The 24,019-nt window shown below is 51.2% G+C and overlaps 9 protein-coding genes across 9 annotated transcripts; 2 read left to right on the top strand and 7 right to left on the bottom strand.

Moving 5' to 3' along the window:
• Positions 1–1,910: 1,910 nt before the first annotated feature.
• CKM354_000249000 (uncharacterized protein) lies at positions 1,911–2,758 on the bottom strand (the record flags this gene model as incomplete). Its single annotated transcript, XM_044797651.1, has 3 exons — positions 1,911–2,087; positions 2,191–2,356; positions 2,415–2,758. The coding sequence occupies 3 exons, from the start codon at positions 2,756–2,758 to the stop codon at positions 1,911–1,913; spliced, it is 687 nt and encodes a 228-aa protein (XP_044653586.1).
• A 540-nt stretch (positions 2,759–3,298) lies between these two features.
• On the bottom strand, positions 3,299–3,850 carry CKM354_000248900 (uncharacterized protein; the record flags this gene model as incomplete). The annotated part of the gene is made up of 1 exon (XM_044797650.1): positions 3,299–3,850. The coding sequence occupies one exon, from the start codon at positions 3,848–3,850 to the stop codon at positions 3,299–3,301; it is 552 nt and encodes a 183-aa protein (XP_044653585.1).
• A 694-nt stretch (positions 3,851–4,544) lies between these two features.
• CKM354_000248800 (uncharacterized protein) lies at positions 4,545–6,383 on the top strand (the record flags this gene model as incomplete). Its single annotated transcript, XM_044797649.1, has 2 exons — positions 4,545–6,151; positions 6,221–6,383. The coding sequence occupies 2 exons, from the start codon at positions 4,545–4,547 to the stop codon at positions 6,381–6,383; spliced, it is 1,770 nt and encodes a 589-aa protein (XP_044653584.1).
• A 188-nt stretch (positions 6,384–6,571) lies between these two features.
• CKM354_000248700 (uncharacterized protein) lies at positions 6,572–8,489 on the bottom strand (the record flags this gene model as incomplete). The annotated part of the gene is made up of 2 exons (XM_044797648.1): positions 6,572–6,951; positions 7,013–8,489. The coding sequence occupies 2 exons, from the start codon at positions 8,487–8,489 to the stop codon at positions 6,572–6,574; spliced, it is 1,857 nt and encodes a 618-aa protein (XP_044653583.1).
• Positions 8,490–10,023: 1,534 nt separating this feature from the next.
• CKM354_000248600 (uncharacterized protein) lies at positions 10,024–12,586 on the top strand (the record flags this gene model as incomplete). Its single annotated transcript, XM_044797647.1, has 5 exons — positions 10,024–10,211; positions 10,261–10,283; positions 10,336–12,207; positions 12,270–12,405; positions 12,478–12,586. 5 exons carry the CDS (start codon positions 10,024–10,026, stop codon positions 12,584–12,586), a joined length of 2,328 nt encoding a protein of 775 aa, XP_044653582.1.
• A 103-nt stretch (positions 12,587–12,689) lies between these two features.
• On the bottom strand, positions 12,690–13,863 carry CKM354_000248500 (uncharacterized protein; the record flags this gene model as incomplete). Its single annotated transcript, XM_044797646.1, has 4 exons — positions 12,690–13,143; positions 13,216–13,497; positions 13,634–13,647; positions 13,705–13,863. 4 exons carry the CDS (start codon positions 13,861–13,863, stop codon positions 12,690–12,692), a joined length of 909 nt encoding a protein of 302 aa, XP_044653581.1.
• A 378-nt stretch (positions 13,864–14,241) lies between these two features.
• CKM354_000248400 (uncharacterized protein) lies at positions 14,242–16,097 on the bottom strand (the record flags this gene model as incomplete). Its single annotated transcript, XM_044797645.1, has 2 exons — positions 14,242–15,269; positions 15,320–16,097. 2 exons carry the CDS (start codon positions 16,095–16,097, stop codon positions 14,242–14,244), a joined length of 1,806 nt encoding a protein of 601 aa, XP_044653580.1.
• Positions 16,098–16,741: 644 nt separating this feature from the next.
• On the bottom strand, positions 16,742–18,634 carry CKM354_000248300 (uncharacterized protein; the record flags this gene model as incomplete). The annotated part of the gene is made up of 2 exons (XM_044797644.1): positions 16,742–17,631; positions 17,680–18,634. The coding sequence occupies 2 exons, from the start codon at positions 18,632–18,634 to the stop codon at positions 16,742–16,744; spliced, it is 1,845 nt and encodes a 614-aa protein (XP_044653579.1).
• Positions 18,635–21,451: 2,817 nt separating this feature from the next.
• Positions 21,452–23,531, bottom strand: CKM354_000248200 (uncharacterized protein; the record flags this gene model as incomplete). The annotated part of the gene is made up of 2 exons (XM_044797643.1): positions 21,452–22,527; positions 22,589–23,531. The coding sequence occupies 2 exons, from the start codon at positions 23,529–23,531 to the stop codon at positions 21,452–21,454; spliced, it is 2,019 nt and encodes a 672-aa protein (XP_044653578.1).
• Positions 23,532–24,019: the final 488 nt, after the last annotated feature.

The following is a 24,019-nucleotide window of genomic DNA, read 5'->3' as shown; positions in this document are numbered from 1 at the left end:
AACTCAGCATCGTGATGAATGTACTCCGCCTCAAGATACACCAGGATGTGATGCATTGTTTTGCGCTCATACCAGCTTACATGGTTCGGATAGACGAAGCGGGCTGGTGTCGAGCGGCCTCAAATTCCTTGCCGAGAACCAACCCAGATGATGGAGTTCCCAGGAACAATAAGGACTGTAGACATGCCGCCTCTTCCAACATCATAGCTGAAGCACCCTGACGGACCTGTGTTGCAGTCTCGTGGCCTGACATAAGACTTCGTTGTCTTCATGCTCTTGGTAAAGTAGATAGAGCTGCTAGATACCCGCTCCACGGTACGTTTTGGGCTGGTCGTCTTCTTCAGCTAGGATGAAGTTAAGCTTGCTTTCCGGTGAGGTCGGATTAATGATGGCAGAACTGCCCGCTTTGCTTGTGCCCCGACTTCAGTACGACCTCTTGGCTGTCTGAGAAGCAAGCTGCTGCCTTGCAGTATCCAGTCGGGCCGTTCGAAAACATGGTTTATCCAGACAGTTCGAAGCATAAGCATGGTGGCCAAGACATGAACATGCTTATAATAACTACACCGGTCGAATGCAGATGGATTTAGAAATTACCTGGTGTGCAACTCAGGTTCCACGAGCGTAAGATAGTTAGTCGTGTTTCTCGATGCGGAGGAGGATTCGTATCTTCACCAGGCTGGAAGCAATGCACTGCGCCGTCTCCTTCTCAGACCGGCATGCGTCGCGTTTGTCTGGTGGCTGGCAAGTGTGTTTAACGTGTGCTGGTTTGGGGTTACGACGCCTGTCGAGTTGATTGGAAGTTGTGGTGGGGCCGACTATTCCAGGTACGGAAGCAGCTTTCTCGAAGGGCCTGAGGAAGGAGGCAGGCACTGCGTATCGCTATGCCGAGCACGCGATTGCAGAACACAAGCGGCAGACAGCCACTACTATTGAGGCCGAGACCTTCTATAGAAACCCTCGTCACCGAATGTATTGCCTACGATCTTCACACAGCAGCTCTCATCTCTAACAAACAGTCTCTCGAAGGCCTTCAGGCGAGATGAAAGAACTGTCGTATTCATTCGAATCCATGGCGGTCACAGGAATTGCCAGGACCAGGAACGCCGCCTGTAAATCTTTCTGCTAGCCTATGGCGCCACAATAAGGTTTATGCGCCTCATGTTGTAAGGCTTTTCTGGTGCAGGCCGCCGGGTGTACAAAATGGGGCATACAGTAGTTAAGCTTTCCGGTGCAGACCACCGGATATACAAGACGGGACACAAACATGCTTCTACGCTCGTACATGTAGGCCTCAAATCGGACTAACATCGGCTTAAGCAAAGAGGTTCTAGGCTCTCGAGGCGACTTTCTGCAACGCAATGTCAATAATAGACTCTGCAAAGCTTTCGTGTAGACCTTGGGCGAGCAAACTATATTGCTGCTGGTATCCTTGCGCTGCGGCAGTTCCTCAATCGGATTCTCCGTCCGCCAAGGCATGACCAGAGTATCGCAGCTGAGGCTGTATCAGAGGCTTGATCTGTGGTGACCTGAGTGCTATAGCGAAAGGCAGCGCGTCCATTTCTTTCACTATGATTGCAGAGATCGCACGCAATAGCCTGGATGACACGCTCAGATTCTGTGAACGCGTCTCGTAGTCATTGAACCTACACCAAGGTTCGGATTGTACCAAGTATTCATAAACTTTCATTTCTGCGTATCTCTTTATCGGAGCAGATGCTCTACTTTCACATCCACGCTTGAAGGGTATCAATCGAGCTCTGTAGCCATTGTCATTCCGGACCCTCCTCGGCTCTGAGCTCTTTCCAGGTCAGCAGCTCATGGTGTGTGAGCGACCTTCTTTAGTATCCCGTGTCAGTCACCGGGCGGCCCCACTCACTTTCCCACGCGCTTCTGAAAAGCATTTGGCCGGTTCAGACAGCAGCAGAGGTCTCCTCCTTTGGCAGAGGAGTGAAGCGGAGGTATGGCTTAACGATGTTGATCTTTGGGAACAGCTTCTCGGCCTCTGGGGTCTTGATGCTTGGGTGGACGATGACATCGTCACCTGGGACCCAGTTGATTGGGGTGGTGACCTTGTGCTTGTCGCCAGTCTGTACGAAATATCGATTAGTTTTCTATTCTCGTTCTGCAGTTTTCTCTGGAAGTATGCAGAGACTGGATAGCGCGTCAATCGCACTTCCATGCTCAACTTACCTGGAGCGAGTCAACAACACGGAGAACCTCAGCAGTGTTGCGGCCAGTGGATGCTGGGTAAGACAGAATCAGGCGGATAGTCTTCTTTGGGTCGATGATGAAGACGCTGCGAATGGTGAAAGCAGTGCCCTTCTCGTCCACATTGGTGGCGTCCTGGTGGTCAATCCTGTGTATTTCTAATCAGCCCTCGGAGCTCTCCTTGCCCGACTCTTCCGCCAACTTACATGTCGTATGCCAAAGCGACCTGTCTCTGCTTGTCTCCAATGATTGGGAAGCGCAAGTTGCTGCCAGAGATCTCGTTGATGTCCTTGATCCACCCGCCATGGCTCTCAATGGTGTTTGCAGAGAGACCAATCAACTTGACACCACGCTTGGTGAACTCGGGCTCGAGCTTGGCGAAAGCGCCGAGCTCAGTGGTGCAGACTGGAGTGTAGTCCTCTGGGTGGGAGAAGAGAACGACCCAGTTGTCGCCGATGAACTCGTGGAAGTCGATTGGGCCGTTGGTGGTCTCGGCCTGGAAGTTGGGGGCAATGCTGCCGAGGCGGAGGGGCTCTGGACGTCCGGCCATTGTGATTCGAGTGTGGGGAGGTGGAGGTTTTGGTATTCAAGAATCTATCTTGTGATTGAGATGTTGCTGAAGAAAGATGCAAGCTGGTGGAAGACGCGTGGCAATGTTGGTGATTAATGAGCAATGGGCAACATTTTTCTACGTAGCTTTGACCCCACTATAGCGCACGATTGCGTGATACAATGTCCACGGGTAAAGCACATTCCGCGAGACACACGCCAAGATTCATCAGAAAGCACAGATATCCACCCGCTCTCAAATACAAACACGGTTCCCATCTCCAATGTTCCACCGTGTCTTCATCTCCGGACGCGGCTGCCCCTCCATCTCTAGTCCCAAAGCGGCGATCCAAGGCACATGTGCCACTTGGCGGGGTCGCGACCTTTGTCTTGGTCTTTCTGCATGCTTCTGTCTCCTGCGACGAGGCTCAGCGGTCGTGTAATCGCATTGGCCGACCTTGCAGGAGTTCTCTGACACTGGAAGCGAGTTGTCCTTCCACCTCTGGCGAGCGTGCGCCACACTGGATGATTCAGCAGCCGCTCACGCCACACGCTCCTTCCCTTCAAGCAAGTCCATCAGTGGCACTCCCGCTGCTCCCTTCGAAGAACTATCCCATCTCCCTTGCTGCCGCTTCTTTTCGACATACTCAGGAGCCTGTCTTTCCACGACGTCCCAATCTTCAAACTTGCTGAAAATGGCTCTCCTTCTTCGCAACCCCTCCCAAGCATCTTTGACCCATGATTTGCAGCTAAACGATGCAGCCATTTCCACGGCCACAATGCCTCCATCTTCTGTGTTGACGGGTATACTGTAAAAGACCTGCTGGACTTCTTCGGTTCGCAGCACTTTGGCGACAATCACCCGAGCCAGAAGGCGAGGTTCGTTCTCGAGGCTCGCAACCACAGTCCGCTCATATCTCCAAGGACGGCTCGCTTGGCCAGAGTCATCAACTTGCCATGTATTCTTCACATGGTGTTTGACGATCGGCCCGGCGTCACGTTTAGGAGCGACGAACAGAGCATAATGCGGGCTTTCTGGATGCTTTGGCCGTGCGTATATGGCAAGCTCAAGACGTGGCTTATTGCGAGTCATTCCAGAGCAGTCGCGCTGTGCTTCAAAGGGCGTATGCTCATCAGCACAGCAACCAGATGATCAAAGATGCTGACAAACTCATGTGCTACCCCCTTGGATCGCCCCGAATGTTGGAGGTGCTCCAACGTGTTTCTGTGCTTCCAGCTCCAGTGCCGACTGCGAGCCATCGGATCCGCTTTCCTGTGGCTCCGAAACTCGGCCGGCCATTGGACACTTCCCTCCAATCACAACGTCTATTGTGGAGTTCCCCGTCTTCTTTGACCGACGACCGCAACGATGTCGTGTGGAGAAGCGATGCTTAATTTTCGCCTCTGACGCAGATCTTGAAAATGTCTGCTGCTCTGATGGACGACCGCAGGGCTTTGGCAATGACCAGTGTGCCATCAAGGACTTCTCAAGCAGATGTAGCTGCGGCGGACTGAATTTGTCCATTGGTAGGCTCGAATGATCAAGGACGTAGACATTCACGCGCTTGGTATGCAACGGAACTCGGCTCGCTGCGTCGGCCACATGGCGTTTTATAAGCGGCTTGATGTGATCGACAACCTTAGCACCGGTAGCTCCAGCTCATCCTCAGTGCTCGTCTCGAACGCCAATTCTTACGACTCATTGATTCCCTTGACGACTTTGCTTCACTTATCACTTTCGTTCTTTCGTATGCGCGCGTGCGGCTGCGGGAGAAGCAGTGGCCATCATGGCTGCAACCAACCTGAGTACAGATCGTGTCAACGAACTGGAAGAGTTTCGCAAAAGTCATGAAGAATCGCCGACCAGGAAGCCAAGTCAGAAAGGCTCGAGCAGCAGCATGGATCCGAAAATCATCAATACCAGCCCAGAGCACCAGGAAATCCAATGGCTCTACCTTGAATTCGATACCGAACTTCCACAGCCCGCCTACCTGTCACAACCGCAAGGCACAATAAACAATGGCACATCGCCTCCAGATCCTCCAAACCTCAAAGACTACGAATCGCCTTTCACCTGGTCTCCCTTCCGGAAACGAATCATGACTTGGCTGTCCTGCATCATTACGCTGTTCACTGCCTTCAACGGAGGCGCCTACACATCAGGGATCGATCAAATGACTGCAGAATGGAACGTTTCCCGTGTAGCCGCTCTCCTAGGCATCACAACATTCACTGCGGGGTTCGGTGTAGCACCCATGTTCCTCGCACCATTCAGCGAGATCAACGGCAGAAGGCCCGTCTTCGTCATTACAGGCGTCCTTTGGGTGGTGTTCCAGATCGTGTGCGGTGTGACGCCGACATTTGCGGGCATGCTCATCAATCGCTTCCTTTCTGGAGCGATGTCAAGTACGTTCAGCACTATGGTCGGAGGGGTGGTCAGTGATATCTACCACGCTAAGGACCGGAATACTGCTATGACGCTCTTCACTGCGGCGGCGATCGCAGGCTCTGGTCTCGGACCGCTGGTTTGCGGGTTCATTGCGCAACATACGACCTGGAGGTGGATCTTCTATTTGCAGATTATCATCGACAGCGTCTTGATTGGCTTCGTCGTCTTCTTCTTCAAAGAAACGAGAGGCTCCGTCTTGCTCTCGAGAAAGGCGAAAAAGCTGAACAAATACTACGACGCACTGGAGCGAGCAGGCTACTATGGCCTGATATTTCCCTCCTCGACAACCACCAGCTCCCTCCACATGACCGAAAAGCCCACGACACCCACGGCACCAACAAACCAAAGACCGCAACGTATCCGCTACAAAGTCCTCTCCGACGAAGAACGCACCTCCCTCCTCACCATGATAAAAATTTCCCTCCACAGACCCTTCCACATGCTCTTCACGGAACCCGTCGTCTTCTTTTTCAGCCTCTGGATTTCCTTCTCCTGGGCAGTCCTCTATCTAACCTTCACCGCGGTCCCCCTCATTTACCGCACAACCTACGGCTTCACTATTCAAGAGGTCGGAGCGATCTTCACCGCTTTGGTCGTCGCCACAATCCTCTTCACTATCATTTCAATCTACCAAGAAACCTGGCTTTATCCTCATCTTCCTGCCAAACACCAACAAATCCTACAAACGCCCGAGGGGAGATTATATTTCGCCTGCATCGAAAGCGCCCTCTTACCGATAGGATGTATTTGGTTCTGCATCACCGGCGCATATTCTTCCATTCATTGGATCGTGCCTGCAATCGGCCTAGGAATCGCAACAATGGGGATTTTTTCAATATATTTGGCCGTGTTTAATTATTTGGCGGATTCGTATCATCGGTATGCGAGTTCGGCGCTTGCGGCGCAGAGTTTTTGTCGGAATATGTTGGCGGGGGCGTTTCCGCTGTAAGTTCACCCATACAGCACCTTCCATTTTTGGTGGGAGTGGTGGGAAGGGGCTAATGTGATTTACAGATTCTCCGATCAAATGTTCAACACGATGACATTCCAAGGTGCGGGAGGGTTTCTGGGTGGAATAGGGTTTTTGTTGACGACTGTGCCTTGGGTGCTGTTGCTTTTTGGGCCGCAGATTAGAGCGAAGAGTAGACTTGCGAGTGATATTTTGAAGAAAGGGTGATAGGACAGATATTGTGAGCGATACAAATAGAGGATAGATGAAAATAAGTAGCTTGTTTTGAGCTGCAGAGTATCGGATAACGAAAAGATTTATTGCTATGGAAATGAATTACGAAATAAGTATTGTTGTGTCCACGGACATCATAACCAGCAACTTCCGCCACCATTTCAGCTTGGCCATCGTGTCAGCTATCGTCGAGGTCGCTTACTAGTGCCCCAAGTGGACGCCGCAGCGCGTGGCGACGCCTGCATCGACGTCGACGACCGCTTCCTAGTCGGCGACGTAGGCTGAACAAAAGACTGATAATTCTTCCTTGCCTCCCTCATCAAATCATCCTTCTCCTTAGCGCTCAATTCAGGCAATTCCCACTGATCCTTTCTCTTCGTGAGAGGTCGAATAGGCTCTTCTTCGTCGTCTACGTCCATTTCATCTTCCTCTTCTTCTGACACATTAGCCTGTTTGGAGGGACTGATCAGCGAAGTAATACTTTTGCGAAAAGAGGAGAAGAAGCCTACACTTTCCGTGGTGGGCTGGGGTTTGGTGGGGGATTTGGGGGGTTCGGAGTGTTCTGAAAACAAACAGTGTTAGTACAGGACATCATCTGTTAAACTCAATGTGAGAGTACTCACTTCTGTTCAAATCTCTGTTGATCTGATCACTGATGACCTGCTCCATGTACTTCGTCTCTCCGAAACTGAAATACGGTGGCATATTGCGGTGCCAAACTTCTGGTCCTGGAAGAGTTTCAAAGAATGGATTGACGCGTTCTTGTACAACGTCGTTCCCGTGGGCGTCCTGATCAATCACGATATTGATCAAGGGTGGATTGGTTGAAGAGATGATCTTGCCGCGCTCGCTGCAGTATGGTGTCGACGAAGTCTTGTTAGGAGGGAAAGCCTTTTTGCCGTCTCGGATGGCCTTTCGCTCCTTGATATCTGCCTTGCGCTTGGCTTCACGAGCTTTTCTGTCTTGTTCGGCTTTGCGTGGGTCGGCTGCCTTGGATGGACTTTGTAGCTCAGGAGTCTTCGCGGGAGGTGCTGGTGGTAGAGCACGGGCTCTTGCAGAGCCTCTCTGCGGCGATCTGACAACGCCTGTTTCGTCGACCTCGGGGATGTTTCTCACCTGGCCGCGGCTGTGAGCGTAGCGGTGCAAAGCGTTTTCGGCTCGCATTGCAGCTTCGCGTCTCGCTCGCTCAGCTCCTCTTGCTTGGGCTCGCTCAATCTTCTGTCTCGTAGCTCGAGCGGCTTGTTCTTCATCACTCTGATCGTTCTGGTGCTCTAGGGCCGCAGCATATGCAGCATCTTCAACGGCTTTGAACAGGTCCTTCTCGCGATCACCAGAACTTGGATCGGCACGACTGCTACGTGCTTTGCTCTGGCTCTTGGACGTGCTGGGCGCGGTTGCTGCTGGCGCTTTCGATTTGCGACCTCCGCGTGTAGGCTTCTCGACGCTCTCCACTACATCTTCATCTCCGTCTGACTCATCCTCCGTTGCAGTGGAATCGTGCTCGACCACGGGCCATGGGCCAATCTTCTGTTCGAAGAGCTTTCGAAAGCGCCAGTAGATCTGAAAGTGTATCTTCTGAGTGGATGGCTGATCATCAGGATGAGTCTCTATCTTGGTTGCCACGTAACGTGCAACTTCATTGCTCAGAGCTTTGTAGCCGCGTTTATTGGCCTCAAATGCGTCAATGGCGTCAAGGAACTTTTTGTCGAGGGACGTGAGCGTGCGTCCGTCGATAGCGTTGAGAATCTCCTCGGTGGACTCATCGGCCTTGTATCCTCTATCACTCTCGCTGGCTGGGCCACGGAATTGAGTGTCCTTGGCTTGAGTCTTCTTGGGCGGGGCCTTCGACTTTGCAGCAGGTTTTGCAGCTGGCTTTGCAGCTGGCTTCACAGGAGATGGCTTCTTAGTGATCTTGGTGGGTGAAGCAGCTTTGCGCGCCGGCTTTGCAGGGGAAGTCTTTTCTGGAGACTGCCTCGTACGCTTTGCCGGCGCTGTGGTTGCTACTTCCTCAGCGACAGCTGCGTCTCTAGTTTTGGTTGATGGTTTTCTGCCCTTCTTCGGCGCATCGCTTTTCTTCGGCGACGCCTTCTTTGGCGCCATTCTTGCAGGCCTTCGCGTAGTATCGGATTGAACCTATGCTGAGAAACACGAAGAGGGATTGAGTGGGAGGAAGTGCGGGCATGAGTGATGTACACAAAGAAATTCCGCAATCTCATTGTGGAATGCAAGCCTGCAGCTTACCGTTCGCAGCGAACAACTTCTCACCTTTGAGCAATTGTCATCGGTACGCGCAAACATGCCGTCCGCCTGAACAATGCACCTTCTCATCTTTGCGCGGCATATGGTCCACGGTGAGGAGGATGTCCCGATACGGTCTACGCATGGCATCTCATGCTGTATATATTTGCCAGTGCTCAACTCGTGATGACCGCCTATTGCACAGGGACAGTCCTACCCTACAATGCCCATTCATAGTCTTGCTCCACCCGTATCGACCGCGTCCTGCCTCGTCTCGTGTTCCGCAAGTGCAGTGCTGTGCCTCGACATGAGGTTGCAACGCGCGTACTCCTCTGCGGGTGTGTCGTCGTGCGTATGGATCATAGGCAGTCGAGGGACAGTATGCGAATGGCATTGGTAGCGACTTGGTAATGTGAGCTCGTGGGTCGCTGTTGAATGGAGATGAGCAGAGTGAGAGCGCAGCAGCCAGCGTCTTGCCGTGCCAAGGCCACATCCAGAGGGTCGCGTTCCTCCTCCACCACCACCACGACTCCGGTCAAACGCAAGTCGATGTTGCATCCACTAGAGGAGTCTCCGGCCTGCGCATGATCGTCACATACGGAGCGCATACGGAGAGCAGCGTGTCATGCGGCAGTGCTGAGCCGAGGCGCCAGCAATTCTGCCGGCCACCCTCCATCACTCAAGCTCTGCGAACAAGAGTTGGCAAGCATCACAAGCATCGCTCCCTGTGCCTGAACAGGTGCGAGTCTGGCGGTTCGACGGTACGCTGTGGTCTTGGGACTCAACGGCGCGCCAATTTGAGCTCGTGGCCCATCTTCACCACACTCCATCTGCACACCAGCGGGGTTGCGAAATGAAGACCATCGTGGGAACCACCCACTCCTCGCTCTTCCCCAGGTCAACTCTCGGAACCTCTGCAGAAGATCGACATCTTCACCATGTCACATTCAGCAAGCACACGCTTTGTGATGCGAACCTTGCGCCCGTTTCGGCAGCTCAACTGCCTTCCTCTCCAGGATCAGCATCCGGCGCGTCCCTTTCTACTGCATAAACTCGATGTGTGTCATGTGCCGAATCTCCGCAACACTAATCTATCGACGCAGTATAGCACTAGTCGGTCTCGTGTCCTATACACTTTGATTCGCACTGTCTGAATCTGACCTCGATTGGTCACAAACCTACAAGCGCAAGACAGACCTGCCGGCGTACATTGAAGAACATCAGATGGCCCCAAGCTTGGAGATCACACCGTAAACGCGCTTGATGCGGACTGCGTTATACCGCCCATCTCATCTACCATGGTCGGTCATGCGAGCTTGTCCGTGGGCTATAAGAATCATAGTCCTGCCATGCTTGCCAAAGAGCGCGCAGCTCTTGTCTGCTCAATCACATCAATATGCACTTTTCCTTCTTCACTCTCGCTGGCTTGGCCACCTTGGCTACTGCCCAGTCGACCTTTTCTCCGCTTCGACCGCCTGCTATTCCTTTGGCGGTCAAATCTCCTTACATGTCTACATGGCAACAGGCCGGCAGCGATGGTGGCAATGGAGGCTACTTACCAGGTCAATGGCCAACATTTTGGAAGTGTGTGCGGATGCAGTACATATTTGATGTCCCGCTGACAAGTCTCAAGTGGTGCTATTACAGGATGGTGTGGTAAGCGCGATACCAATCAAGATACCTTTGGTCTCAGCACTAACACTTGAAGGCATGATCCGAGTCGACAATTCTACATACACCTGGATGGGCAATCCGGATGGCGGCCGAGCTTTTGTTAACCAGACTGCTTTCTCTTACACGTCAACGAAATCCATCTTCACCATGCAGGCCGGTCCTGTGCAGATGGTCGTCACTTTCCTCTCCAACGTCACGCCGAATGACCTGCTTCGATCATCGCTGCCGCAGACCTACATGAACGTAGACGTCAAGAGCACTGATGGCAGAACGCACAACGTGCAACTATACTCCGATATCTCAGCGGAGTGGGTATCCGGCGATCGTGGAGCCACAGCACAGTGGGCATATGGTAATGTCAACGATAACCCGCAGCCCAAAGTATTCGCTGCTGCGCCATCGGCGGCATCTACAAGCCAGCCAGCAACGACATTCGGGACGCAGACTGCCTTCAAGGTTGAGAACGTTGTTCCTACTTTTGTGCCAATCGTTGCAGATGGCCTGGGCTCCCGACCAAACCCAGCACGAAATCAGCCAAACGCGACCTTTTCGCCTGTGGCTGTTCAATCGGTTGGCGCGGCATCTGGCGGTCTTGCATATCACAAAGTCTACAGACAGCAGCAACTGGAGTTTGGTTCGATCAACGAGCAGGCTGAGTGGGGCAACTGGTACTTCGCGACTGCCAATACTACGAAGCTCACCTTCCAGTCAGGGCAGGATACTACAGTCAGAGGGAACTTTATGAGATCCGGTAATCTTGCGAATACCAAAGATACAAAATTCAGAGCGATCAACAATGCCTATCCAGTCTTTGGCTTCGCTGTAAATGTTGGTCAGCTTGGCTCGACTACTCAAAGCACACTGTGGCAGATCAGTCTTCATCAGCAGAACTGTGTTCAGTTCCAAGGCACCAAGAATGGCGTTCAGAAACTACCATGCATGGTCACCAACTACTTCCCTACAGAGCTGGCTGCAATGAAATGGTTCTACGACGATTACAGCAACGCGAAAGCGTTGTCGTCGAGCTTTGACTCTAAAATCCAAAGCGATTCCGTCGCGGCAGGGGGAGCAGACTATGCCAAGATCACATCTCTCGCAGTCAGACAAGCGTTCGCTGCCAACGAGTTTGCTAACACTCCCGAGAAGCCATTGCTCTTCATGAAGGAGATCAGCTCTGACGGCAACACCAACACGGTCGACGTGATCTTCCCTTTCCATCCTATTGCAATCTACACAAATGCAACTCTTCTCAAGTGGCTGCTCGATCCACTCTTTATCAACCAAGAAGCTGGCAACTGGCCAAAGAAGTACTCCATTCACGATATCGGCAGCAACTTTCCCAATGCAACAGGCCATAGCGATGGTAACGCGGAAGACCAGCCACTCGAGGAATGCGGAAATATGGTCATTATGGCACTCGCTTATGCTCAAAGAGCAAATGACAACGCCTACCTGTCCCAGCATTATCAGATCCTTAAGCAGTGGACAGGCTACCTCATCGATGAAGCTCTAATCCCAGCAAATCAAATCTCCACAGACGACTTCGCAGGCCCAGCAGCAAACCAGACCAATCTCGCCATCAAAGGCATCATCGGCATCGAGGCCATGGCACAAATCGCCAATAGAACAGGCAACGTCGCGGATGGCCAGAACTACACTCGCATCGCCCACGACTACATCACAAAATGGCAGAAGTTGGGAATCAACTCCAACGCTAGCCCACCACACACGACCTTCAACTACGGCAACAACAGCTCTTACAGCCTGCTGTACAATCTCTACGCCGATCGTGAATTGGGATTGCAGCTTGTCCCGCAGAGTGTTTATGATATGCAGAGTACATTCTATAAGACGAAGTTTAACAAGTATGGTGTGCCGTTGGATACGCGGCATACTTATACCAAGAGTAAGTTGGTTGAATTAGCCTCCCGATTTGCAGATTGAGTTTACTGACACCGTCACGAACAGATGACTGGGAGATCTTCTGCGCCGCCATCGCTGCATCAGATACCAAGTCGCAATTCACATCAGTAATCGCCAAATGGCTAGACCAGACTCCCACCAACCATGGCTTTGGAGATCTCTATGATACTATTAGTGGCGAGTAAGTTCACAAGCGTCAAGAAAAGATGATCGTGACAGTATTGGAAGTCATGCTGACAGTCTTCTTCTCCAGCTACCCTGGCATCAACTTCCTCGCTCGACCAGTTGTGGGAGGCATGTTCGCTTTCCTGGCTTTGAACAGCGCCCCAACAAGTGGAGTCTATCTACCTAGGGGATCTTGAGGCGTTGTGATCAGTCTCCTCTTTCGTACATTTAGTTCAGTTCCTGCACATATTCACAAACTCACACCTTGATGCCTCTATTACTCAGAAACAGAACCAGAGATTACCACCACTTCTCACACAACACCCTCCTCTCATCCATCCCCTCTGATCCTTTCAAAAACTCCACAACTTCATCCGTCATCCTCGGCGGCCCACAAACATAACACACAGTCCCTTCTCTCTCATGTTGAAGCCCGAACACACTCTCCTCTCGGTACCCATCCACAGCCTGCACAAGATCTTCTTCTTTGAACCTCCTCCCGAACGTCCTATTAGGCAATTTCCCATGCTCGATAATACCTTGATCCCCTTCGCCAAGACCAGTGAGGTAGCAAGACAGCGTAACATTCTGATGATCATTCTCCACGGCCACGAGATCCATAAGCCTCGGAAGAAACAGAATCTTCTGCGGATCCAGATCCGTGGAAGCTTTCGTCGCGTAAACAAAATGAATCTCTCTTGGCCGAAACTGTGAAGGCAGCTGAATGAGGTGTTTAAAAATCGAAATCAAGGGACTAAACACCACATCAGCAATGATCACCAAGAACCACAGTCATTCCTGCATCTCAATCATTCGACAAACTCACTTTATCCCCACCCCACCCGCAATAAGCGCCAACCGTTCAATCTTTCCCGTATCCAATCCCTCCGGCGGCCAAACAAAACTCCCTCCAACTCTCACAGCAAGCTGCGTATTAAGAATTTCTTCTTGGGGTCTCCAAAGCCATTGTGCAGGCGGGTTTTTACTTTTTTGGACTGCGAGTTCGATGTAAGATGGAAAATGGCTAGAAGGTCGGGCTTCGGCGGGTGTGGATGTGATTGTGAAACCGCCTGCTTGGCGGAGGGTCGGGATGAAGGTGTCGATCCATCTGTGTACATGCAAACGATGGTTAGCAATTAGATTTGGAGACGGTTCAGCTCCATGCGTGATGACTTGATAAGAGCTTGGAAGTCGGATCGTGGCACACTTGTGCAGGGAATGATATGTTCTCTTGCAATACTTACTGTCCTGGTCGAAACTACACAAAACCCGTCAGCATCGATCCATCATCCTCCGAATCTCAAGAACTCCATACTCTTATCGTGTGATTCGGATCAACAGCATTAAGTCTTAACAATCTAACACTATCATTCACTTCTCGTATATTCGCCAATATCACAGGCTCGATTTGATTCTCCCGAGGTTCAGTTGCTGTTCTTTCTTCATGTGGGGCGGAAGAACGGGTTGTGGCCATTGATCTGGCGAGACAAGGGGGATTTAACTTAAATGAACGACGCGACGCAACTGCACTCCCGCGGAGGGTACGAGCTAACATATCTTTTTGTGCAAATAGTGCATGTTGTTTCCATGGAAGTCACGAGTGTTGATGGGAAGTGGTGACGTTAGACTTGAGCGGAGAAACGTTCTTCCGACATCATACCAAGCGGGCTCTTTCTTCAAACATGTGAACCTGACCTTCATCATCACGCCTTTTGGCGACCCCATACTCAATCATTCCAACATCGATCTGTCGGTCACGACACTGATAGCACCTCGAGCACTCAGTAGTTGCATCTTCGTCGTCGAAAGTGGAGCAGGCCAATACAGAGTGAGATTTCTCGGGCAGACCGACTTATGAACGCTTATTCTTCTTGCTCTTCACCTTGAACTGCTTCAGTTTGGGGATCTGCCAGCGCCTCCTCTTCTGCTTCACTTCAGCCTGCGTTCCGAACGTGTGAAGCTCAAACGGATCACTGAAGATAATAGGTGCTTCCACTTCGCGCTCCCACTGTGCTTCAGCTCGATCTTCCGGATCATTGCAGTGTTTCCTTCGAGGGTATAGCCAGAATATGATGATGAAAATCACAGAGATACCCAGAAGGGTCCCAGCCATAGCACTAACAGCTCGCCAGCTGGGTCCCGTGGCGTCTCCGCTAATTTCTCGAATGTTCATCCCGAATACTCCAGTGGCAAGGGTGAGAGGCAGATAGACGGCCGCCAGTAGTGTCAGCAGCGTGGCACGCTCTCCATTGCGCCTACTTGTTCTGCTATCTTCGAGCGCTGTGCGGGACTGCTTCAGGCTGATCGAAGCAATGATGAGTTGCAGATTCTGATTCAGCGACGACATCAAGTGAATCATCTGTTTCTCCAGCCATTCGTACTCGTCATTGAATGAAAGACTCGCGAGCTGACGTTCGCTTCTAAAAGTTGAGTCATTTGCTCCGGGTTTGGCGTTGTTAGGATCGGTCTGATTTGTGACGACATCATAGACGGATTGTATGGATCTGTGATCCAGAGCCACCCACGACTTGAGCAGATTCCTACGAAGACGAGCCACGCTACCTCGGTATGCTTTGGTGAGCCCCAGTGCTGCGTCCGTATCTACATCTTCGATGAGGTTCTCTACCCTACCCAAAGTCGAGCTCAAGATGCGATGGTAATGGCTGACCATCAACTGCCATGTCAGCAACTGCGAGCACTGTCTTGGAGAGTCGCCATGTATCATCAGAAGCGACAGTCGTCGTGCGTTCCACTCGTCCAGGAAGAAGTAGTAGAGTACGTCGAATACTTTGCGGCACGATCCTTGCATTGGTAGCACTAGTGCTTCTTCTGGAGGCTCGCGAGGTTCCGCATGCGTTGCATTCCTGAGCATTACGAGGACTGTACTATTCGTCAGCGTCGTGTCTACGTCAAGGGTCCCTACGACGTACAAAATGCTTCGTTCACTCTCAGGCAAGAAATGCGGATCCCCTTCGTCGGATCAGGTGTGGCTCCCCAAGGCGCGAATTGCGGCTCCAAGGCAATACATCGTCGGTAATCGCGAGGCTCGAAAAGAACGCTATCAATCTGGAACCATTTTTCATCCTCGAAAATTGGAGCTTTGAGTGACGCCTTCGGGCGTGGAGAAGTGCTCCATGAGTACGGTGAGCAGAGATGTTCTGCGAAAAAGGAGCAATCGATCCCCAGGTGGGTTCCGAGCTCGCAAATGACTTGCAGGCTTATATCGGTAGCGATCAAAGCACCACAATTTGACGTATCAACACTCTCGATGGCATATATTCTTGAGAATGTGCTGTCGAGTTTGCTAGTGAAGTCACTTTCCTGTGGCTGTAGCAAGGTCCAAGTGGCGATCTTTCTTCTCGACGAGGGAACCGGCAACTCAAGATCACCGTGGTCCAGCCACTGCTCATATTTTTCGTTCTCAGAATCTGGTGGAACAAAATTGTTGTACCATTCAGTTCCATATGTGAGGCAATGGCGCTTCAATGCATCGCGATAAGCCCTTTGATCCGTGATGCGCCGATCAAGAATTCCTCTCAATGTGTCCAAGTTCTCGGCGCTTCGAATGACAGTACTTTCATATCTTCCCACGTTCGGATGGCTACCAGTGATAAGCCTTTGTAAGAACACTGTTGGCATACGCTGCCATTCGAGGAGCTTAGCTGAAGTAGCTTCGTGCTCTTCGCCCTTATCTGTAGTGGCAGACATGACAAACGAATAATATCGTATTCAACTTGGTGGCTGAATCCCATGTCAGTCGTGTCCCATCAGTCCGGATGAATGTAGGTCAAATGGCCGATGAGATTTGTTTGATCAGATCATACCTAAGATATTCGGGCAGCTCGAGCTGAAATGCCAGCGCAAGTCGCAGCTCCAAGCGTAGCGACCTGCATGCATGCTCGCGTATGCAAGAACTGAGGGAGCTGCAAGCCACTGTGTGTCCGACATGAATGGCAGGAGACACCAGATATTCGCCATTACTTCGTTTCTGTTCTCGAAGAATCCGACGACTACCAGATCCGCGACTAAAGGTAGGTGATGAAGCGGCGTCAAAGAAGCAATTAAACCCAGACAGAAGGAAATTTTTTTGCCGCTGCTTACGTTCCACGACAGATAGCAGCAGGGTATCATCTTATTTGGTTCTCCCTCGAGTCACGCGTGTACTTTCGCTCGTTTAAGTTGTGAGTGTTCTTGCCTCCTGCAAGACTGGTGCCACAGGTGTGGTTCTCTCGCGAAGCCGGAAACCAATGATTTCCATGTCAAAAGCACAACTCTCAAAACACGGCAGCTACGTTGGGCTGACTTCGGAGGAAGGTGGTTAATCTGTTCAACTTCCACTCTTGACCAGTAATTTAAGCCTCCTTCTCCCCCTTATCCAACCTCTCCCTCTCCCTTCTCCTATCCTGCCTACTCCTCCAGAAGATATACGCAATGACCACAGCAGAAGGTATCATAAGTACGATAGCCAGAATGATCGGCCACCAGTATCGTACTTCGTCGCCGTTCACATCTTTGATGTTCATTCCAAAGATTCCAGTCGCCAGTGTCAAAGGGAGATATATGGCCGCGAGTAAAGTGAGCTGCGTAGATCTCTCTCCGTTCCGCCTGCTGACTTCGGCATCCTTCAACGCAACCTGAGACTGCTCCACGTTGAGCGTAGCTATAACAACTTGGAGATTCTCGTTCAGCTTCGGCATAAGATCCGCAGCTTGTTTGTCAAGCCACTGATACTCGTCTTCGATCGAAGAGGCGGCCAGTTGGCGAGGTGCCAAGTTCGTGTCTTTCGATGCCTGTTGCATACTGCTAACATTTTTTCGCTCATTTCGATAGGCTTCCCATAATACAAAGCTGTAAACCACTTCTTTTGTGCTGGCAAGATTCTTGCGCAACTGAGCAACGCGTGCCCTTCCGAATTTTACACGATTCAATGCTTCATGTGGCGAGAGCGTTACGGACTCATAGTCTATCCCCTGCAGATTCCGAGAGACATTCTTGATCTCGATTTCATATAACCACACAGCCCACTGCCACAGGAAGACATCAATAAGATACTTAGTATTGGAATTCAGATGGGGAGGTAACCCCGACCAAAGCGCAAAAAGCTTCTGACATCTCCACTTCTCCACGAAGAAGTCTGAGATCAGGTGCAGTGGTTCGGTATTCGAATTGCATGGGAGTACTGCCGCCTTTGCTGGCATAGTCGACGAGGATCCTCTCTCTAGAATACTAAGCATCATAAGAACTGCGAAGTCAGCTCAAAGAGGGAGAGCACACGAGACCATGGACGCACCAAACGAATCTCTAATTAGGATGGCAGACAGATGGACTTGGGCTGCTTCAGTGACGAATTTGCTGTTTATAATTCGCTCCTCCTTCGCGTGGAACACTAGATTCGTGACCGATTCGGGAAGCGCGACCACCCGGCCACTCAGGTAGAACGCTCTCGTCTTGATGTCTTTAGCACATTTGGATGTGGCCCCTTCCATACCGATATACAACTCAGGGCAGAAATGCCTGATGAAGGTCGCTGGCGATATATGTAAATGGTTGCCGGACTCACACATTAATTGCAAGCTCGGATTTGAGAGCACAAGAGCGCCACAGTCTGCTAATGGAGAGAGTTCGGTTGCGTATATGCTGTCGGGAGAACTTCTGTTCACACAGGCTCGAGGATCTTCGTTGGATGGGTGCTCGATTAGGCTCCAGTCGTCTCGATGAACTCCCCAGTCCAGGGGTGCAGATGCAGAACTATCTCCGGCTTCAAGCCATTTCTCATAACGGTCGTTTATAGAACCTGGTGGGGATATCTTGCTTTCCCATACGTGACCATATTGCTTAACACACTCCTTCCGGAGCCTTCTGAGATATTCTCTCTCCTTTCTCATACGCAACTCGATGATCGGTCTCGCCAACGCCCGAAGCTCGTTACTGTTAGATATGCAACCAAAGATCCCGTCCTCGTGTCTGTCAGCAAAGAGTATAGGCATAAGGTCGGCCAAAGCGTGGTCATTTTGTAAGATGTAGGTATCGAACCGCCGAAGGCTATCCATGACAGTAGACCTCGCAGCTTCATTCTCAGCGTTCTTATCAGTCACTTGTGACTCTTCCGCCTGGCTCTCAGGTTCCGGTACAGCATGCTCACTCGCAGCAGGCCCCGGCACAGCAGACTGTACTCCAGTGTCCGTCTCAGGCACATCCTCCGAGTACGACGGTCCGGCGGTCGCTTCCATTTCCATGTCAGCCATGTCGTTCGAGTCGAAAGGCTCTGCACTACGAAACGAAGCAGAGCCGAGCAGAGGACCAAAGCAAAGTATCTCGGCCTCGACGGTCTTACTTGCATATGTCGTGTAACGTCGCACGACAGTGCATGTGGATCCCAGGGCCAAGCAACGCGGAGAGGCAGAAGCGAACCCGTGGGCAGTAGGCTCCAGCCAATCTCTACCTTCGAACCAATGATTCGATATTGTATCTGCTTACAAGAAAGCGAGATTCGGGCCTAGCCTTCGTCGAAGAGCTTTGACTAGCATGCCTCCCGGAAGGACGACCTTCTCTATTTTGAGCCGCCAAAAGATGGCGAGGAGGGCTGCATGTTTCTCGCGTTTGTACTGTACACGTGCCTGGCGATCGCACAGCTCGTCAATGTGATGCGATCCACAAAGTTCATGTGCTGAAAGTGGAGAAAATAGGAGATTTTCTCGAGTTTCCAGGGTCATCTTCTGATTTGGTCTTGCACTTCTAGAAATGTAGGAATTCTTGGCTGTGAGCAACGGACGTTTCGCTTCCTTGTATTGCAAACCCCCATCGCTTTTACAGTTGTGCATGCGTTCGCCAGTGCTCAGATTGGCGAAGCTGATGAGGGAAGCAACTTATCTCCTGATCAAGCGGAGGCAGCAACAGTCCAAGCTGGAAAGAGCGCGCGGCACGTGATTCAGCAGGAGTCTATGCAGAACTCGCGCCGAACCAGATGCCCTTTCTTTTTGGCAGATCTCGACGAAATGAAGACCACAAGTGCGGAAACCCCCGTTGCACTCTGCTGCCATTCATATAATAGAACAATTTTTCATTCTCGCTTGCCTTTCTACTGTGCCTTCGCATATTTCTAACCTCCAACAGAAGTCCTTCTGGCTCCAGCACTAGAGTCGGACAGGACAGCACGATACCACGCGGCCGTTCAGCATCCCCAACACTGCTCTCCAGGAAGCGATATCGTTCGGCTACAAAAGGCCGACCCAATCGTTTGATCTATTGGAATGCATCACAATTGCACATTGAGCAGACTGTCCAAATCCGTAATGCTGAGCTGCTGATACAGCACCAGCCTATCCTCACTCGTCTCCGCACGCTCAATCATTCTTGTCTGCAAGTCCACTTTCACCAAGCTAGTCCCCAGCCATTTCACAAAAGTTCCATCAGCGACAGTCCTGCCAGAAAAATTTTCGTTAGTATATATGGTTGAAATCAAACCGCCTACAACAACAAACGAAATACTCAAAAAGGGAAAAAGGAGTCTGTCAGGGCAGTGGGCACGACTAATGTGAAACTTACACCCCTCGCACCCAATAATTAGCCCTCCCCTCCGCCTCATACCGTATAGCAATCTCATCACAGCTCGCAAAAGCATGTACCACCCGTGTCTGACATTCTCTAGTAACATCGTTCGTAGCAGCTCCCAATCCAAGACTTGCATAAGCCCGCAAAACCTGCTCTCGATTCCGAAAAAGTGGAACACTTCCGATAAAACCACACTCAGTCTTTCCGTGGCTATCACTGCATAGGATCGAGTCGCCGTTGATTTCGGTGTAATCTGGTCCGATAAGAGTCGAGAGGATTTCTTTGTTGGTGGTGGGTTGATTGGTGGAATTTGTGTTGAAAATCTGGACAAATTGCGAAGCGATGGATTGGGCTTCGTCGGCAGTAAGGCAGGCTGGGTCTTCGGCTGGTATGGTGGAATGAGTAGTTGTGGACTTGTAGAATAGTGAGAAAGATAGCGTTGCTGAGAGGGCGATCGACAATCTTGACATTTGGCTGAGCATTTTTCTCGGATGGATCATAGAAGATAGAGGGTTGGCGCAAGAAGTCGCGCTGCAGGCAGATCTCTGTGTCACCACCTTGACTGAGATCGCGCGATCGGTATGAAACTGATTTATACTTTTATGGATAAGTGCGCTTCGAAGCTGATGCATTGAGCAACAAGAATTGCACCCCGTGGTTACTGTGTCATTTGGTTGCTATATTTATCATCGTAAGCCAATGCTACTGAGTTAAGCATTGCATGCATCGACTGTAAATCTATGCGAGGGTAGAAGAGTTCGCGTTGCTTTTTCCCTTTTCGGCCAAACCAGTTCTCTCCTTCCAAACATTTCCTTTCCTGCGCGCCTGCAGCGGTCAGTCAGAGCAAGGCAGCTGTGCTTCCACAGATCTCTTTCTTGATTGCATTCTTGAACGGCAATCGTGGTTGAACATCACGGTATAGAGCCTCGACCCGGGACAAGATTTTTATTGCCTGGCTATACGATCCATGCTCGATGCTGTCGGTTCTAGCAGCATTCTCCGGATTCCCCTGGCGGACAAATCGGGTCAATTGCTGTCAGATTGAAGTGATGGCAGCATCCCGCGAGCAAGGTTTCCGAAGCGAGTAAGGGGAGTCCTTGTCGGTCGATTCGTGTCATGGGTCTTGTGGCCAAGCCCGCTTCCAGTTGATACGCCCAGACATACTACGATTTTATTGTAGCTCCAGGCTCGCCTTTACAAATGGCCTTGAACTGAAAATTTGTAATGAGATCAACAGTCTTCGAAACATGTCAGCATGAATTTTGTAGAAGAAGCTCATCATCTGCGGTATGAGATGCAGCACTGACCTTTCTGTGTTGAGAACCAAGCCCACCTGGGTCATATATCTGCCTAGCCCCCCGAGTGAAGTGCTCATAGCAAACGCAGTCCAAGCTGCAAAGCGCGCGCTGCCATGCTCCTAAACACAAGATGTCAACACTGCATTAGAAGCTTTGCTCCTCCGGAGATGACTAGCTGATAATACCATAACACCTTGCTGCTTTACATGCAGTTCACGTTTGCTTATTCTTACCCTTTTCCTTTCCCTTCTTGAAAGCTGATCTCGACAAAGACCACTTCTTACCACCCGCTCCTTTCTGACCTTCAGATCGAAACTTTCGATCTCCAAATGTCTGCCCAAACCCTTCTTTCTGCCCCAGCTCCTCCTGACCCTTTTGCGCTTCAGGGTCTGCCTGCGCGTTACCATCATCCTTCTCCTTCGCCCTATACCAAAACACGACGACAAAAATCAAAGAGACAAAGAGAAACCCCGCAGCAGTGTAGGCTACAGGGCGCCAATCAGGTCCCTTGTCCTCTCCGCTGATGTTTCGTATATTCATCCCGAATATCCCAGTAGCTAGGGTCAGAGGCAAGTATATTGCAGCCAGCAATGCAAGCATCGTTGCCCGCTCTCCGCTTTGTCTGCTCAATTCAGTGTCATGCTGACTGTTAGCGGCAATGTCGAGTGCGTTTTGCGAGATCCTGAATGCGGCTTCGGATTGTTCAAGGCCAATCGCTGCGATCATAATCTGGATATTGTCGTTCAATGTCGGCATCAACTCTGCAGCTATTTTGTCGAGCAGCGCATACTCATCTTCTACCGAATCTGCGGGAAGTTGACGAGGCCGCAAACTTCTTCCATCGCGGCCGATTACTTTCTTCTTTCGATTATTCGTCGCGTTCTGGTAAGCACCGCACAAGCCCCAGGCCGTGACTGCTTCCTTCGTGCTGGCAAGGTTTTGGCGCAGTCGTGCCACAGATGCTCTGCCACGCATGATACTTATCAAATCGGCTCTGGTCGGACGCCAGGCGGTTTGGGAGTCCAGCTCCTGCAAATCCAAGAGAACATGGGGAATCTCGCGCTCGTACAACCATACTGCCAACAGCCAGAGAAGCACATCTTCCATGTTTACTCGACTGGAGGATTTCAAAAGCTCGGACAGCCGGTGAGAAACCCAAGTGTCAGCGAAGAACCCGTGAATCTGGCTGCTAAGCAGACGCCCTCCCCTTTTCCGGAATGGGAGCCGTACCGTAAATGGGGGAACAGCACCAGACCACGAGGTTGGCGGCAGTCTGAGCGCGACTGCAACTGCGCATCAGTTAGTCGCTTGCGCAAAACATTTTTCGATAACGCTTCTGGAGTACCGCACAGAAGGAGTCTCTGATTTCTAAGCACGACAAGCGTAGCTCATATTGAGGTTCAACAGGCGATCCTGGAGGCACCAAATCAAACACAACAGTCGCGGTACCATCGGCATCCTCGAGTAAAATACCGACTGCATGGCACCAGTGCTCGAATGTTTTGTACCGGGGATCGTTGCCAGCTCTGCGTCGCAGTCTCTGTACCTGGGGCAACTTAGAACAGACATGGTCGATGAAGAAACCTGGAGGGATGTTGAAGTGAGGACCTATTCCACACATGAGACGTAGGCCCACATCCCACATCACGAAAGCTCCACAGTCAGTCGACCGGAGACTATCAGTATTGTAGACGTTAGCAAACAAATGGACCTGTCCATTGGGGAGCAAGAGCTGCGGCATCCAAGAGATATCGGCAAGGCCGGCGTCGCGAAAAAGACTTGTGGTAGGCTCGGTAGCATCGAGCCACCGCTCGTAACGTTCGTTGAGAGATCCCGGAGGAGCTATTCGTGTCGTCCACGCGTCTTGGTATAGGTCATCACAATCCTGGCGAAGCCGATCTCGATATCGTCTTTCTGCTTGCCTACGCGACTCGACTATCGGTCGTGCCAGAGACAAAAGCTGAGCAACAGTGAAGGGCCATTCGATCTTGTGTTGCTGATAGGTCAGTGTGACATCCTCTGAAAAATGCACGAGGATGTTATCGCCAATCTGTAGGACCGCAGTAGGTAGCAGCTGAAGCCTTTCCTTCACAGCGGGCAGCATAGCTCTCTTTATAGCATCTTTCGCCGCTTCTCTGTCCAGCTCCTCTGGTCGTCCAGAAGGCTCCGCATCCGTTCTGACATTGTCCGCGGCAGGGCCCGTTTGTGATAGGCGTGTTCCAGTATCCGCATCAGGCGTATTTCCAATCCAAGAGGCCCCGGCGCCCGCCTCCGTCACCGCTGCCGAGGACATCGTAGTCAGTACACAACTAAATCTTCTCTGCAGCGTAACGAAAAGTGATACAGCTGGGCAGTAAGCTCAAGAACCATCGAGCTGTCGTCTTCGCACCTCGCGTATGCCAAACGACGTTCCACAACAGCTGGCGGAGGATGCTGCATGATCAAAGCCTCGGCGGCATGCGAAGCGAACCGAAGAGTTGACTTGTCGAGCCCATCTCTGCTGTACGTGCGAATCAGATTCATCGACATCTTATCATGTTCATGCGTTCGACGGTGTTACAATCGGAAAAGTGCAGGGAAGCGCCCTACGTCCCAACCAAGCGGAGGCAGCGACAGCCGAAGCTGGAAAGCGCGCGACGCCACACGACGCGTCTTCCGTCTGTCACCAAGATCAGCATCACCTCTCTCTTAAACATGGAATTCGTGCATGGAAACCGTTCACTCAAAATTGAGAACACCATTGGTATCATATTTTTCCACAAACTCCCAGGCATTTGCTAA

Source organism: Cercospora kikuchii, assembly GCF_019650295.1.
Source record: "Cercospora kikuchii DNA, contig_00002, whole genome shotgun sequence".
Classification (NCBI taxonomy): Eukaryota; Fungi; Ascomycota; class Dothideomycetes; order Mycosphaerellales; family Mycosphaerellaceae; genus Cercospora; species Cercospora kikuchii.
This window is presented reverse-complemented; position numbering and strand designations above follow the sequence as displayed.